The sequence below is a fragment of the Loxodonta africana genome, chromosome 25 (genome assembly GCF_030014295.1).
Source record: "Loxodonta africana isolate mLoxAfr1 chromosome 25, mLoxAfr1.hap2, whole genome shotgun sequence".
Taxonomy (NCBI): Eukaryota; Metazoa; Chordata; class Mammalia; order Proboscidea; family Elephantidae; genus Loxodonta; species Loxodonta africana.
This window is the reverse complement of record NC_087366.1, coordinates 42443751-42460997: the sequence shown is the minus strand read 5'-3', so window position 1 is coordinate 42460997 and position 17247 is coordinate 42443751. Positions and strand designations below refer to the sequence as shown.

Here is a 17247-nt window from a genome sequence, read left to right as displayed (position 1 = left end):
TCCATTCCTTTTTGTTTCTCTTATTGTTGTTTGTTGTTGTTGTTTATACATACAGCAGTCCTAGGTGTAGTTGGGCAGATGTCGTCTCCCATTCACAGATGAGCAAAAGGGAAAGGAGTGAGGCCAAGTTTCCTTCGCCAACGTCCCTCAGCTGTTGAGTCGTAGAGCCAGGACTAGGAGCAAAGTTTTCTTCCTTTTAATCCCTTACTCTTTTTAGACTACTCTTAACCATTTCTGTTATGCCCAAGACTGGTGGAATAAGAATAATTCGCATTTGTGTGATGCCCTGACCTTGGTTTCTTGTCTCAAGAAATCTCATTACCAACGATTCGCTCTTCTATTACTTTTTTTCCTTAGTGTCTGAGAAGTCTCTTAAGAGCTTTGAAAAGTTACCATGTCCCACCATGCCTTTAAATGTTACACTTGTTGAGTTGACTTCACTCTCTTTTGGCAAAGTTCATGTGCTTTACTAATTGCAACAGCTGTAGTTTTCCTTCCACATCACCATTACCACATCTGACACCATTTCCCCAACCATTGAAATATCATGGCATCTACTGCCACACCAACTTAAAGAGGAACCGTAGAAATAAGGGAAAGAGAGATTAGAAGGATTGGTTATCTACAGTTTCAGTCACAATCCGTACATCAAGTGCCAACTATATTACTCACCTCCTCTCCTTCATTTGTGTGAAGTGGAAATTAAATCAGCCTGGCTCTGGGAGAGAAAATTAGAGAATCTTAGTGTTGGACTTTCAGAAACTCGTCTAGTCTAACCTCTTTTCGGGAAGATTTTTACCCTATCTCAATAAGACAATTATTTGCAGAGCCTTTGAAATAATCAACAGAAAGAAAAGGCAACCCTCTTAGCTGTCCCACCCCTCTACTCTGCTGCACCTCCACTAGTGCACTGGGCTTCTCGGGTTTTCTCTGAATGAACTACCAGGTGAAGCTGTAGGGACTCCCGGAAAGTGTCTTAACAAAAGGACTTAGTCGACTCTGAAATCAGGTTATATTAGTTGAGTTTTGGGGATGTATAAAAACTGTCATTCATGAGTATAAATATTAATAAGGACTAAAGTAAATATAGAAATAGTATAACTTGTTAAAATGAGAAAGAAATAGCACTTAGTTCTTTTAGAATGTTCTTTTGGGGTCAGTCTAATTAAATTCTATATCTAAGCCCACTATAGTGTTGCTGGTAAATGCAACCAAATATAGATTTCTGTATAGACAGCAAAATGTGATAAAGGGAGACCAGGCCTGGAAGCTTGATGTGTTAAGATTTAAGTTTGAAACCTAGTGCTGCACTTTACTACCTTGTGAATTATTAGATTTCAATTAAAGCTCCAAACCTCAGTTTCTTCACTTACAATCTCTCTATTGAGAAATAGCTTCTCTTAACACTTTGCACAAAGATATATATTTTTAAAATGGGGTTATAATTTAAATATCCTTTTGAAATATGCTTTTTCCCCCCTAAAATGAATTTTAAATATCTTCCAGGCCATTTCATATTTTTCTGCATGATTCTACTTACTGACCACTCAAAATTCCTTTGAATGCATACAGTCATAATGTATTTTTCTAGCCCTCTATTGCTGGACATTTCTTACTATCTTATTATCTATCTATCTATTGCTGTTATTGATCAAAGTGTAGTAAGCACCCTTAGATGACCATCGTGAATATTTTTTTCAGAATATATTCATAAAATAATGAATTACTTGGTTAAATGGAGCGCAGATTTATAGTGGAAAGGGCGTGTCTTCATCTATTTGTCTGTCTCATATCTTTACTTATTCTCTACCCCAAGAACATACTCGTAAACCTGTTGTGCCATCGAGTAAATTCCGACTCATAGCGACCCTACAAGATAAAGTAGAACTGCCCCATAGGGTTTCCAAGGCTGTAAATGTTTATGGATACAGACTGCCACATTTTTCTCCCTTGAAGTGAATGGTGGATTCAAACAGCTGACCTTTCATTTCACAGCCAAGTGCTTAACCATTGCACTACCAGGGCTCCCCACAAGAACATACCAGAAAAAAAAAAAAAAAAACATTGCCTTCAAGTCAATTCTGACTCATGGCAACCCTATAGGATAGAGTAGAACTGCCCCATAGGGTTTCCAGGGACTGCCTGGTGGATTTGAACTGCCTATCTTTTGGTTAGCAACCATAGCACTTAACCACTATGCCACCAGGGTTTCAACAAGAGCATACAATAGGAGGGAAATAACCTATTCTAGAAAGTTGGATTCAGACTTTAAACTCTTAATTTCCAAAACAGCTGTGTTACCGATTAATGACAGACACCTCCCACCCCTCCACTGTTCCTCAGTCCATGGAGAGTTATACTCACTTTCTGAAAAACTTGCACTGGTTTTCATCTCTTTTTGTTTTAAGATGTTATCTAAGACTCCGGGGATTTTTTTTTTTTCCTAATCCCTGGTCAAGCAATGTTTAATTGAGCTTTTATTAAATGTGAAATCTAGCATGAAATTTCCTCTACCGACTATAGGCTCACTATGAGTCCGAATCAACTGGATGGCAATGGATTTGGTTTTTTTGGTTTTACTATAACAAGCACCAAGATTGTACACTGGAGGCCACCCTTTGCACCCAGTGTAATCCTAAGAAGAGAGTTCCCAGGCTTCAGAAATACACGCTTCTACTGGCTATGGAGCCCTGGCGGCACAGTGATTAAGAGCTACAGCTGCTAACCAAAAGGTCAGCAGTTTGAATCCACCAGCTGCTCCTTGGAAACCCTTTGGAGGCAGTTCTACTCTGTCCTATAGGTTCACTGTGAGTTGGAATCGACTCGATAGCAACAGGTTTGGTTTTACTGGCTGTGGAGGAATGGATAGTAGCAGAACAGTGCAGTAGCTAATCTACTTATGCAAACCCCTCCACTACCTAGTCCTGGTATATTTGGGCTAGACCTTGAATCTCATTAGGATTGAGCTAGGACCTTCCTGGTTGATAATGGGCCTTCCTGGCACATTAATGTAAATAAGCTATGTCAGAAAGGACCCTGTTGCTGTTATTGTTGTGTGCCATCAAGGTGATTCCAACTCATAGTAATCCTACATGACAGGGTAGCAGCAACTCATAGGGTTTCCTAGGCTGTAATCTTGATGGGAGCAGATCGCCGGGTCTTTTCTTTCAAGGAGGAGCTGGTGGATTCAAACTTCAGCGTTCTGGTTAGCTGATGAGCACTTAACCATTGTGCTACCAGAGCTCCTTAGAAAGGATTCTAGATCACCTAAGAAGGAAATCTACGCACTGTTATTGGATTTTCTCACCACAAATAATATCAATGGAAAAAAATTGGCTGGTGGCCTAGGATGCACTCATGTGCTACATTTTTATCATTGTTTTTATATACCTTTTTTATAGTAGTTCCCAGGTCATTCATTCATTCAACATTTATTCAGTTTTGATTGTGTGACCAGTTATATTCTACTATGTGGTTAAAAATACAATCTGTTATTCCGAAAGCCAACTCTTCAGACAGGGATTGGACTGGACTATGGGACAGAAAATGATACTGGTGAAGAGTGACCGTCTTGGATCAAGTAGACACATGAGACTATGTGGGCAGCTCCTGTCTGGAGAAGAGATGAGAGGGCAGAGGGGATCAGAAGCTGGCAGAATGGGCACGAAAATAGAGAGTGGAGGGAAGGAGTGTGCTGTCTCATTAGGGGGAGAGCAACTAGGTGTATATACGTTTTTGTATGAGAGACTGACTTGGTTTGTAAACTTTCACTTAAAGCACAATAAAAATAAAAAAATAATGCAATCTGTTCATACTTCATATTTCTCCTAATACTAATTTCTACTAATACAATGAAGTAGAGAAAAACTCTTAGTGTATTTTAAAAGACCATTTTTTAGGTTACACATATACACTAATGAAGTTGCAGCTTAAGGACCTCTGTGGAATTAGTCAGATCATGAAGCAAGGAGCCCTGGTGGTACAGTGGTTAAGTGCTTGGCTGCTAACCGAAAGGTCGGTGGTTCAAATCTATCAGCTGCTCTGTGGGAGAAAGATTCGCAAGTCTGTTTCCATAAAGATAACAGCGTTGGAAACCCTATGCGGCAGTCCTACTCTGTCCTGTAGGGTCGCCATGAGTCGGAATCAACTTGACAGCAGTGAGTTGGTATCATGAAGCAGATTGATTCAATAAACATCCATCAAAATATACAAGCAGAGCAGGAACTGTGAGAGAAGAGGTTTGGATTTCATATCTGTGCCCTTATGAATTCACCTTCAGTAGGACTTTGGGTATGCACTTTCCTGGTTGAGTGCATGGGTTTTATTGCTTGGAATTACAGGCACATTAACATAAACTGTTAGAAAATTCCTAGAGCACCTTAAGTAAGGATTCCTTAAGTACCATTTATAAACTGGTCACCATGGCTATTACCAGCAAACACATAAAGTCAGCCTGGTCAAGGATGATCTGTTTCTTCCTTCTTCTCTTCTGGCTTTGAAACCCCTCTCATTTATCATTTTGCTGTTGGCGTATTTGGCCATCCATCTTGTCTTATTGAAACCGATGGTAGTGATAACTTGCCTGAGAAAACAATTTTAGATTCCCTGTAGCACAGCGTAAATCGATTGGTGTGCAGTGTAGCAGATCATGTAGCCAAATTCAGTTTGGACAGTATATCTTTATTTTCCCCCAGTAGAATCATCATTAATTCTTAAGTTGCCAGTCAAGTTCTATAAACTGTGAATTGTACAGTGGGTTTTGGTCGTAGGGCACCAAAGGCAATTCTGGGGCTTCCTAAAGAATGCTCTGTGGCTACCACACCCACTGGGAAATTTCACCCTTGCTGCTGCAGAGGCAGTAGTTTCAATAGCATTTCCCAAAGTATGGCTCTGCTGGGCACAAGGCCTTGGTCTACTTTAGTGGCTATGGGGACCCAGCTACCTGCAAAAGCGGCAACCACCCTGGGGGCTCTGTGTAACAAGTTCATAGCCCCGTGACACCGATGGATCTATGCACTACTGCGTCCTCTTATCCAGGAAACAATAGCTATTGCGTCTCTACCATGGGCCAGGCATTTTGCTCAATATCTGAGAATTCAGAGGTAATAAGACACAGCCCCTACTGTTAAAAATCTGATAGTTTATAAGAGGGAAGACATGAAGAGAAATGACTAGCCTTGGGTTGCTAATAATATGCACACCTAATCTTCTCGTGAAAATTAACTGTTCATTTACAGAGCTAGCTTCCCAGCATATGTAAAAATCTGATCGTTCGTAAGAGGGGATACATAAACAGAAATAACTACTCTTGGGATGCTACTAAGACATGCACCTAACCTTCACCTGAAAATTAACTGTTCATCATCAGAATTAGCTTCCCAGCATATTTTGAGGCTAAATGTAAATCATAATGATTCGAAACATGGAAGACTAGGTAGGGAGCAGAAGAATTCAGGCCTAAGCAAGAAACCTTCCTACTAAATAGCTGGGGCAACTGACACTGCAGGAGAAGGAGAGAACAAAGGTGGGGTCCAGAAGGAGAACCTGAAGGACTTGACAAATCTATTGTGTTCATGGCAAGAACTATCGTGGAGGTTTCCCATTAGAGGAACACAGCACAGGAGAAGGGAATCCAGGACACAGTCCATATTCTGGGTTTACACAATGGGCCATCTGTATCTATGCAGCAGATGAGGGTGGAAAGCAAGCTAGGAGAACCTAGAGGTAGGAGGACATGCTTGCAGGATCAGCAGCTGTTGTAGTAATCCATGCATTAGATGATAGCAACAAGAACCTGGATGGTTCAATAACAGAAGTGAAAGAGGAGGAATAGTTGGAAGAATAGAGGAAAAGTTGTAGCATTAATAAATTTATAAGAATGAAATAAATACTTTTGCACCAAGTTTACTAGAAAAGCTGACAGCACATAAAAAAATTCAAACTCTTAGGAATTATAAGAGTTGTTATATAATAATGCATTATCTCACATTATCACTTGGGTTTTATTTGAAAATATTTGAGGTTTACATGTTATTCAAATATGAGCTGAATCTTAGGTTAAGACACAAAAAAAGTAGCTGAGCAAAGCAGGAGGATATGAGAATATTTGCATGTAATTTATGCACTTAGGATTACAATGTTTGGCAAAGTACCTTGCGCCTGGCAACTCTCAATCTCAATATCAATCTCAGTGACCCCACTGAATCACCCAAAATTGAATAGATTAAGCAAAGTTAAAGAGAATATCACCAATGCTCTAAGGGTGATACATTAGCATATTCTCTTTCTAAATTTGTTTTACACAACTAAGAAAAATGTGAATGGAGCTTTAGTTGATAGATTGGGCTTATTATGACATCCAAACTTAATTCCTACTGAAAGTGGATTCATACATTGATTATTTCTAGTTATGAGCTAGGCAGCCCTGTCTCGCCACCAAGGCATCTATTTCTCATTTTCTCTTACACATTCTAAAGCCATGGTTAGCATCATATATGTTTATCAACATCCTTTTAAGAAACATTTTTGAGATAGAAATTCTCTTTATACTGATGACAAAACTTGGCTATGATTTTTATTTTCCCATACTTTGTGCTAGTATTTAAAGGCCATAACACTAAAATACCAAAAAAAAAAAAAAAAAAGTGAGTTCCAACTCATGGTGACCCCATGTGTGTCAGAGTGGAACTGTGTTCCACAGGGTTTTTAATGAGTTTTTTTGGGGGGGGCAGCAAACCACCAGGCCTTTCTTTCAAGGTGCCTCTGGGTCAACTCGGACCTCCAACCTTTCAATTACGAGATGTGTTTACCATTGGCACCACCCAGGGACTCCAACACTAAAACAGGAAATCTAAATTTTAAATAAAATTTAAAATAACACTACACATCTTTAGCTGAACTTAATCCATCTATAAACATGGATGTATTTATGTATCTATCTACAGATGCCCTGCTGTGTTGTCTCATACATTTGGCGGGAACTACACGGCAAGCTCAGGTTGGGGAAAATCCCATTACCTCTTCCTCCCTGCCTCTGTGCACCACATTTTGATGGCTGTTGTTGCTGTCATTGTTGTTTCTTAGTGGCCAGGATCTAAGGGCTAGAGGAGCAAACACTGGACAATCTCAAATACACTAATTATACTTATAATTTCAACCAGCAAAGACCAGAAGGAGACCCTTACTAAAATGGGCTTGGGGCAGGTATTAAAAATTTAAAACACAATCTCTAAACCACACTGACTGTTGTTAGAGAAAAAAAAGTTCCAATATTAGCTTCTTGCTTTATTGAGTCATGCAGATCTCACTTCGTTATTAAATATCAATTTTTTTTCATCTATTGAATCAACCATAGAGAAATTTCCTAGTAGACATGGCTCAGTTACTACTGAGGAGAATAACAAGCAAGACTATTCATCTGAAACATATATAGCAAGAATGTCAGAAAGAAAAAAATATTAGAAATTTTTTCCCTTTTCTGATTTTGAAATTTAGATCTCTAGGTACATTGGGAATGATGACTTTTTTTTTTTTTTTGAGTCTCAGAATTGAAAAGAAGCTTAGAGATCCTTACCGCCCCCCATCCAATCCCCAGCCCATTGTGTGAACCTCTTCTGTCAGACTCAGTGACAGGTAGGCATCCAGCCTTTCCTGGCTCATAAGTTCTAGAGATGTGGTACCTTAAGACATCAGAGACAGTCCATTCCATTGCTTAGAAATTCTTTCTTTGTCTTCAGAATAATCTACTTTTCCCTAACTTCTGAGTATAGATCCTACTTCCATTTTCTAGAGCCATGCAGAATAATTTAAACCATTCTTCTAGATGACAACTGTTGAATTACTAGGTGTTGTTACATCAGCTTCCCCCAAGTTTCCATTTTCCCCTTAAGTAAAATCTTTAGTTCACTGTTTTTCTAAGTGTGGTCCAAGTACCCACCCCATCTCAGAATCACCAAGAGCTTGGGAAAATGCAGATTCCATGACCTCACCCCAAATAAAACAAATTAGAATCGACACACACACGCATGCACTCATGCGTGCGTGCACACGCGCGCACACACACAGCTCCTTATTGGTTAAAAGCACTTCAGAACAATAAGGTTTAAGGGCCGTTAAGTAGGTAGCTTTTCCTAACTGATCTCTCCTTACTATAGATCAGTGGTTCTCACGTTAGCCTGGTTCAGAATCACCTACGAGGCCCCTTAACTCCTCACAACACAGATCCTGCCCCACAGAAGGTCTAATTCTAGTATGGTCCAAGAATTTTTATTTTTAACCAGTTTTCAGGTGATACTGAAGCTGCGGTTTTTGAGGCCACACTTTGAAAACCACTGCCCTAGATTAGTCAGTTCTCTCCACTGTCTCCGCCGATGGAGGTCAAGGGCACACCACATGTCACAGCTGAGAGGTTACTCTCTGGTTACGCCCACGCTTCTAAAACCACTACTTGAATTGTATGGGACTAAGAGTCAATTATGTTTGTTCCCATAGTTGTTTATCATGATTAAATTTATTGCAATAACAATTAATTTAAATATTATGTAAAGCTGGTAAAACTTTAGTGTGGACAGAAAAAGAGATGTTTTTATGAAAACTAAGATGAACACTTAAAAAGACTTGCTAAAGTAAAGGTGTTTTTTTTTAAATGCTGTCAAATTAAATATGTGTGAGGCTTCACTGGAAAAGAGAGTTTCTAATGTTTTCTCACTTAGTAATTTCCTGTACTTTCACCATACTGCTTGCTCACCTCTTACCTTTTCTCCTGTTCATCAGTGGTCCTCCTAAATGCTTACTGAACACAGTACTTATGTTATGGCCAAATCCACATAGAGCGTGGCTATCACCTTGATACCTGTGTGCCCTTGGCAACTGGTCAGATGATTGGATCACATAAACCAGTAGAAGAGCAATGGCAAGCTTTGCGCTTTCTTATCCCCATTACCTCACCTTGACCTCTGGAGCCAGGAGACATTCTAGAATGTATTTCTGAGACTACAGAAACTATGCAAGACACTGGGAGGCAATGGCAGGAAACAAACAAGATCAAATTGTAAGGAAATAGCAAGAGTTAACACGTTCCTGTTATGTTTTTAATCCAAAAAATCTTGAAAATCCTCTATCCTTCTCTTTAAGCTCTCTCACAGCCATCTCCTTCATTTGTTCTTGGTCTGTTTAGTGTTCTGTAGACTGGCAAAGACTGCTGTGTGTTTTTATGACAGCAATAAAACAAGTGGACTTAGTCAACTAAACAAATATACCTTTTCTCTACTTCCTTTATGGATTAGCGTCTGGAGGGAAGAAGTGTGGAAAGTTACGTCCATCTCCCTAATGCCCTAGTCTCAGGCTGTAACTAAGTGCCTGGTCATCATATCCATTTCTACCCACCCACTGCTCCTTATTGTCAACTTCCTGTTACAACTAGTAGTGTAGTGGTTAAGAGCTACGGCTTCTAACCAAAAGGTCAGCACTTTGAATCCACCACGTGCTCCTTGGAAACCCTGTGGGGCAGGCAGTTCCACTCTGTCCTTTAGGGTCGCTGTGAGTCAGAATCTACTCAACAGCAACAGGTTTGGTTTGTTTTAGTTTTGTTACTACTTTAAGACCAAGAATGATTTTAAAATTCAGGTAAAATTTGTAACTATTTATTGTTTAATTGGAAAACCAAGAACAAGCACAGAAGTAGTTTTTGTTTTGATTTTCCCTGATTTTAACAAAACCTCTACACAGTGTTTAGGTTACAAAGGAATTGGCTGGTGAAAGTGAAGTTTTATTATAAGACACTAGAAAACTTTTTGTCTGTAAAATTATTTTATTATAGATTAAGATGTCACTCTATATTCACTTAGATTTGTTTTTTCCTCAAAGTTATTATGCTTCTTTTTCTAGCCTATGGCCCACTAACTAGACATTACAAAATCTCATAGGATCAACTGTTAAGAGCAACACCTCTTGAGTTTTTGTTTTGTTTTGTTCTGAGTTTCTGTACTTGTCCTTCTCTATAGTTTTCTCTTCCTGCTGTAATCTATTTCCTTTAACAATCTGACAGGAAGGGGCATAAGTCACATAACATGTATGCATCATTTTGTTAAAAGTGTTATTCATAAAAAATTCAATTATAGAAAAATTTGGTAAAAATTGCTGTTGGTAAGGGTTTCTGTTTTGTTTTTGTTGTTATTGTTTTTTAAGCTCCTTTAGTTTCCAGAATCAAGAATTTAGAACCTACCTATAAAAATCAATCATATTCTTCAATTTGAAAAAATTATGAAAAGATGATTGGCAGAAGTTGAAGTTCTAGACAGCCTCCAGGAGTCTGCACTGAAAATGAGTGTCACAAAGCAGCTGATAGGCGATTCTATTCTTTCTTACCTGTAAGAGGGGATTATTTTTCTTTTCGAGACTTTCTAGTAGAGTGAGCAACTGATGGCATACACATCATAGCTTCTTGATGCACTAGAATAGTGCCTCTGCATTTTTTCTTCCAGTAGGTAGAAAGGCGGGGTTTGTACCTGCTTTGCAAATTCTACCTTGTTCACATAGATCCAAGCGAACTTTTATTTGCCAACTCCATGGTCTAAATCCAAGTGATCTAGGCCTTCAGATCTACAACACATACTTGATATTCATGTTTTGATTTGATTTTTGACCCCTGTCTTAGTCATCTAGTGCCGCTCCAACAGAAATACCACAAGTGGATGGCTTTAACAAAGAGAAATTTATTTTCTCACAATCTAGTAGGTTACAAATCAAAATTCAGGGTGTGGGCTCCGGAGGAAGGTCCTTGTCCTCAAACTTCCCCTGGTGGAGGAGCTTCTCAGGCATAGGGACACCATGTCCAAAGGACGCAGCCTGCTCCTGGTGCTGCTTTCTTGGTGGTCCCCAACCCTCTGCTTGCTTCCCTTTCCTTTTGTCTCTAGAGAGATAAAAGGTGGTGCAGGCCACACCCCGAGGGAAACTCCCTTTACATTGGATCAGGGATGAAATCTGAGTAAGGGTGGTGTTGCAATCCCACTCTAATCCTCTTTAACATAAAATTACAATCACAAAATGGAGGTCAACCACAGAATACTGGGAATCATGGCCTAACCAAGCTGATACACACATTTTGGGGGGGACATAATTCCATCCATGACAACTCCAAAGGGCCGCTTAAGCTGTTTTTACTTAGTTCCAAAAAACCCATTGCCTTCGAGTCAATTCTGACTCATAGTGACCCTAAAGGACAGAGTAGAACTGCCCCATAGGGTTTCCAAGTAGTGCCTGGTGGATTCGAACTGCCAACCTTTTGGGTAACAGCCATAGCTCTTAACCACTACATCACCAGTGTTTCCTTTGCTCAGTTAACCAAAAAACGAAATCCATTGCTGTCGACTCAACTCCGACTAAGTTTATTTGTCTCCAGTACACCAAACAAATATCCTTATTGCATATTTAGTAAGTTCATATCACCATCACACAAAGAGTTTAATTTTTTTTTACTATATTAAGATGTATACATGTATTTCTCAATTCTGTTTGCCTATTTTTCTATTTTTTTATTTTTCTATTATAATCATACATAAAAGTTGTAATAGCAATAAATCCAGTTTTACCATGTTCTTGCATTTCTCCATGGGCTTCCATAAAAGTGTTTTTTAATTGTCTCCTGAGACAAGAGCTCATCAGGCTAAGCTTGTACCTCACCCCTTTCAATGAAACTCATGCTAGGCCAAGTACTAATAACTTTAAGGACATTTTCAAAAAAAAATGTAGAAAGTGAACTGTGTTGCTTCTTAGTAAATTTACAGTAGTTTTCATAGTTTAAATAAAAATTACTACATCCAAGTTGTAAACGGCTTCTTATTTTAATGCAACTATTTCACTCTTTGTCCCAGCATTTTGAACCAAATCACATTAATCTGTAGCTTTAATAAAAACAGTTTTATATTAGCATCCTTCTCCTGGTCCCCTACTATGTAAGAATATTCACTTTTGTGCCTCCACTAATATATTCTTCCCTGGGTTTTGTTCTGGGTTATCCCCCAAAGGGCGTTACAAAAGTAAGCATCTTTAAAAAAAAAAAAACAAAAAACCAAACCCACTGCCGTCGAGTCAATTCTGACTTATAGCCACCCTATGTTTTAAACATGAATTATTTAGACTTAGAATAAATATATATGCACACATGTATACATTTGTATTAAGAACACAAGACAACACAGTAGTAAATATAGGAAAATACATAGTCTTCAACTATGGAAAAGTAGTTTCTTGATTCCGATGTTATTTGATTAACCTTTTTCCAGAGGCTGGGGTGGAAAAGTGAGATAATTCCAAAATTTCAATTAATTAGCAATGAATTATCTGCCCTTCTCAGAGTCAGAATAATGATTTTGGATCTTGGTGTCCAGATGAAGACAGCTAATGATAATAACAGCCAACGTAAACTGAGTACTTAGAATGTTCAAGAATAGTTTAAAGCAATTTGCATGTATTATCCTTCACAACAAGCTTTTAAAGTAGGTATTCTAATTATCCACATTTTATAGATGAGGAAAGTGAGGCAGAGAAGTGGTGGCAAGAAGTATATGTTTTGTTTCTAAGGCTAACGTAAATTATAAAGTGGGGTGCTGCTTTTCTGTGTGTGTTATTTTTTTCTCCCACAAAGTAACTTAAAAATAGCCCAGTGGGAAATATCTTCTTTTAACTTTGTCCTCTTTCACTATCAGCTGGTAAAGGCTAAGTTGTGCACCCTTTTCCCCAATTAAAAGAAAATGGCACTTGGTGTTCATTGCTGCTCTTCATGTCAACAGAAGACCCTTGTCAGTTATTACGCAGTGTATAAGAAAGCTTGTTCTCGCAGTTATTAATCATTTCTCCAACATATTGTTTATTTGTTTGTTTTCCCCAAAATGTGAGCACATATGGCAATTTCTCTCCCAATACCCCACTACCTTTTTATCAAACTCTAAGTCACGTTAGGTATCAAATCAAGACCTTGGCTATAGCTGTAAGGTATTGTAAACCATTATACTTCTCAAAAACATGTTTGCTCTTCCCTTATTATGTTATATCTGAGAAGGAAAATTTGATTCAATAAGTGGATCATCTATTTTGATATAGAGCATATAAAGTGAGAGAGAAAACAGAAATGAATCAACAATCTGCTGTTCTGACCAGAATTTCTTATCTCTCTAGAGTAGTTGTAATTAACAGAAACAGTGTTGACTTGCAAGTGTTCCAAAATAAATAAATAGATAACTAGGTACTCTAGGTGTTAACACAATATGTAGAGTTCGAACATATGGGATTTTTTCTGGGGTTGACGTTGGAGGAAGTCAGTTGGAAAATAACAGGAAAGTTTCTACAGTCAATAGGGACCAGAGAGACATTTATGTTTAGATGTATATTTGGTACCCTTTTCTCCATCACTGTATAGGACAGAGGATGGTCTTGAATTCCCACCAGTCACACTCTCAAAAATGCATTTTATTTAATTCCATCATACCCTCCACGAATCCTGACATTCATAAATGCAGCAACACTAATTTCAGCAATCGAAGAATCCATTCACATTGCTATCTTTCAGAGCAGCTTATTAGGATTTGTTGTAACTCATGTTTATGACCAGTTGTGAATGTAGGTGTTGCATCATTGCTAAGCCTCAGTGGAACGTTTATGGACATGTTTTATGATTTGCTAATCTGTGCTGTGAAACCATCAGTCTGTTTGCAGTGGGGAGGAGAGGGTGGAAGGAAGGATGGAGGGTCATTTTGTTTGATGTGTTGATAGAGGGATGGAGGGAGGGGGGCTGGTCATCAAGTTTGAACTAAGATGTACCTAAAGGGTTCAGTTTTGACCCTTGCACGAATTTCAGCTGCGATAAATACATGTTACTAGTAAGCAAGTTTTGAGTGGTCATGCTGTATTTTCTGCTGTTTTTTTTTTTTATTTTTTCTTATGCTTTATTTTTTTCCTCAGGGGAAATCTCTCACGTCAAAGAGGTTAACAAGCCTCGTTCAGTCTTACTAAAAGGATCATCCTTGTAGCATGGAAGCAGACTGGAGTCGTTGCACATATTTTGTTATCTGGAGCAGAGGACATTAGACCAAGGTGTTGCATGAGCAAAGGACCTGACTTGTTTTTTTGTGTGTGTGTACATTAAGGCATTGCCATCTCCAAGGGCCTCTTTACCATCTCAATGCCTCCATTCGAAATGTTGTCTGCTTACTTCCTTCTTGTACTAAGCTGGATCTGTATCTTTTCCTTTTTAATAAGTTCAAGTGAAGTAAAAAAAAAAAAAAAAAATTTTTTTTTTTTTCCTCTCCTTCTCTCAAAGCTTCTGCTAGACACACAGTTCACTAAAAATTCAGTCAGTCACAAACTGGATGAATAGTAAAAGAAAAAAAACATATCAGTAAATATACATATGGCTTCACATTATTAAACAATAAATTAGCAGAGGAAATTTCATTTCACCAATGTATTCCGTCAGAAACAAGCTCATGTCTTTGTTGTCTGTACATTCTCAGTTAATGTTTCTTGCATTTATTTTTATACCATATTTAAATAAGAAACACCTTTTACTCCAAATGTATTAAAGTTGATCCCTTCTCTGTAAATTTGTGTATGTTTATATTGTTGTTTTATCTTTCATTAAAAGATGCAGAATCTCATTGCTTTAGTAAATTTTGCCTTCAGTGCTAACTGAAAAAGAAAAGTAATTTTGACCAAGACGTCTACAAATGTAAAGGTGTAAATTAGACTATCACCCCGAGGGTTAATTTCAGGGTTTCGACACAAGCTTGGATCGTGCAACAGCCAGGAGCATATCAAAAGTCTTTAATTTGGGGGCGAATCAGGCACGATAGCCATTGGTGGTTCAGCGGTAGAATTCTCACTATCCATTCAGGAGACCTGCGTTTGATTACCAGCCAATACACCTCACACACGGCCACTACCCATCTGTCAGTGGAGGATTGCGTGTTGCTATGATGACCGGGTTTCAGTGGAACTTCCAGACTAAGACAGACTAGAAAGAAAAGCCTGGTGGTCCAGTTCCCCAAATCAGCCAATGAAAAGCTTATGAGTCACAATGGCGTAACCTGCAACCAATCATGGGGATGGTGCAGGACCGGGCAGCATTTTGTTTGGTTGTGCATGGAGTCCTCATGAGCCGGGGCGGGGGTGGGGAGAACTGGACAGCTGCTACCAACAATAGCAACAAACCAGGGACAAGGTAATTCTTTCTCCCCCATGGAAGAACAACACAAATTAGTCTTTTACGTTTCCAGAAGTATTTAGAAGGCTTTTCTGCCTCATTATAAATTTGCACCTCTATGTTTTGCTAACATCTCTGTTAGAATTAGGATTGAGTGTGCCTTTCCAAATCAGGAATTTTTTTTTTTTTTTAAGCATAATTCTAACAATCTCTTAGGTCAGTGGTTCTTAACTTTTTGGTGGTTATGAATTGCTTTGAGAATGTAATGGTAATTGCTGACATTTAGAGAGTGCTTGCTAGGTGCCTGCTGCTGTATTATGGTCTCTACGTGCCTATAAAATCCTCATAGCCGCCCTCTAAGATCAGTTCTGCTATTTTGAGAACACTGAAACAGAGAGACCAAAAACCAAACCAAACTCACTGCTGTCAAGCTGATTCTGACTCATAGCGACCCTATAGGACAGAGTAGAACTGCCTGATACAGTTTCCAAGGAGCACCTGGCAGATTCAAACTGCCAACCTCTTGGTTAGCAGCCATAGCACTTAACCACTAAGCCACCAGGGTTTCCGAAACAGAGAGAGGTTAAGTAGTTTATCTGAAGTCACACAGTTGAGCGGTGGGTTGGGATGTGAATTCAGGCAGTCGGACTCTACAGCTCACAGTACTGTAAAAACCAATTGTGACCCCACTCATGGCGATTCCATGTGCGTCACGTTAGAACTGTGCTCCATGTGGTTTTCATTGGCTGATTTTTCAGAAGTAGATCACCAGGCCTTTCTTCCACGGCACTTCTGAGTAGACTCAAACTTGCAGCCTTTCACTTAGCAGCTGAGTATGCTTACCATTTGCACCAGTTATGCATAATCACTAATTACATGACTTCTTTTGGTAAACGTTGTGTGAAAAACTCGTGCTCACTCTCACATAGCAAACATTTGCATGCAATTTTAGGACATTCATAGACTATCCTTTGACAGTCATCCTTGGGCCCAGGTAAGATCAGGACCACTTTAAAGGGGTGAATCAGTGACAGAAAAGGTTGCCCAGCCAGACAATGGGACTGGCCTGTTTGCGTTTGCATACACTATGGCACTGTAGACGCTGGTTCTTAAAAAAGAGATCAAGTTTTTAATGCCATTTATTGCAGGTCAACTTAAATTCTGAATAAGTTTACCAATATTTGGAATTGTGAGAAATCAGTAGTAGAGTCTATTACCCAGTTTATAAAATTGTAACAAAATGGAAGAGACTTCATAGAAGAAATCTGTATATAGCTTATAATCTGAACACTGCAAATAGTTTAAGAACAATTTAATTACATTCCCATATGGCCTTTTTTAAGTACATAAGATACAAATAAAGTTAAGTTTATAGACTTTTTCACTTATAAAACGCTTAATTCAGGACAGCCTGGGACAGCTGGTACTGAAGCTAAATTAAAACCCTGGTTTTAACAGAAACAATGTTTGGAAAAAAAACAAAACAAAGCCCTGTTAGAAAACATGATGTGTAAATAATGAGCCTGGAATGTACATGATTGGTTTTATTGGTGAGTATCTTTCAGAAAAGGAGCCTTGATGGAGCAATGGTTAAGCACTTCGCTGCTAACCAAAAGGTTGGCAGTTCAAATCCACCAGCCAAGCACTCCACAGGAGAAAAGACCTGTTGATCTCCTCCTGTAAAAATGTCAGCATAGAAAACCCTATAGGGCAGTCCTGCTCTGTCTTTCGGTCACTGTAAGTCAGAATTGACTAGACAGCACACAATAACAACAACATCTTTCATACTCGCCAGGCCTTAGAAGCCCGTTGTTACTGACAATTCCAAATTATGGCTATCTGCAGAAATGAAAGGTGTCAGGATGACAATAGAGGGCAGAGAAGAAACCTTAAAACAAGTATCCCCAAGGCCAGAACTCCTGGCAAAAATGTTGGCCAATTTCTGGGTTTAAGCACTTATGCTTGCAATGGCCTAATGTCTCTATTTAATGGGATCTAGACAAGACTCTGGAAACCCTGGTGACGTAGTGGTTAAGTGCTACAGCTGATAA

The 17247-nt window shown here is 38.9% G+C and overlaps 1 protein-coding gene across 2 annotated transcripts in view; it reads left to right on the top strand.

Moving 5' to 3' along the window:
* RGS7 (regulator of G protein signaling 7) overlaps positions 1-14670 on the top strand; it is a 572799-nt gene extending 558129 nt beyond the window's left edge. Inside the window, exon 17 of one of the 2 annotated variants that reach the window (XM_064276719.1) lies at positions 13957-14670. In XM_064276719.1, the coding sequence (XP_064132789.1) occupies positions 13957-14007 (51 nt within the window). In that variant the 3' untranslated portion in view covers positions 14008-14670. The remainder of the gene's footprint in view (positions 1-13956) is intronic. The other variant, XM_010591043.3, reaches the window with a different exon arrangement.
* Positions 14671-17247: the final 2577 nt, after the last annotated feature.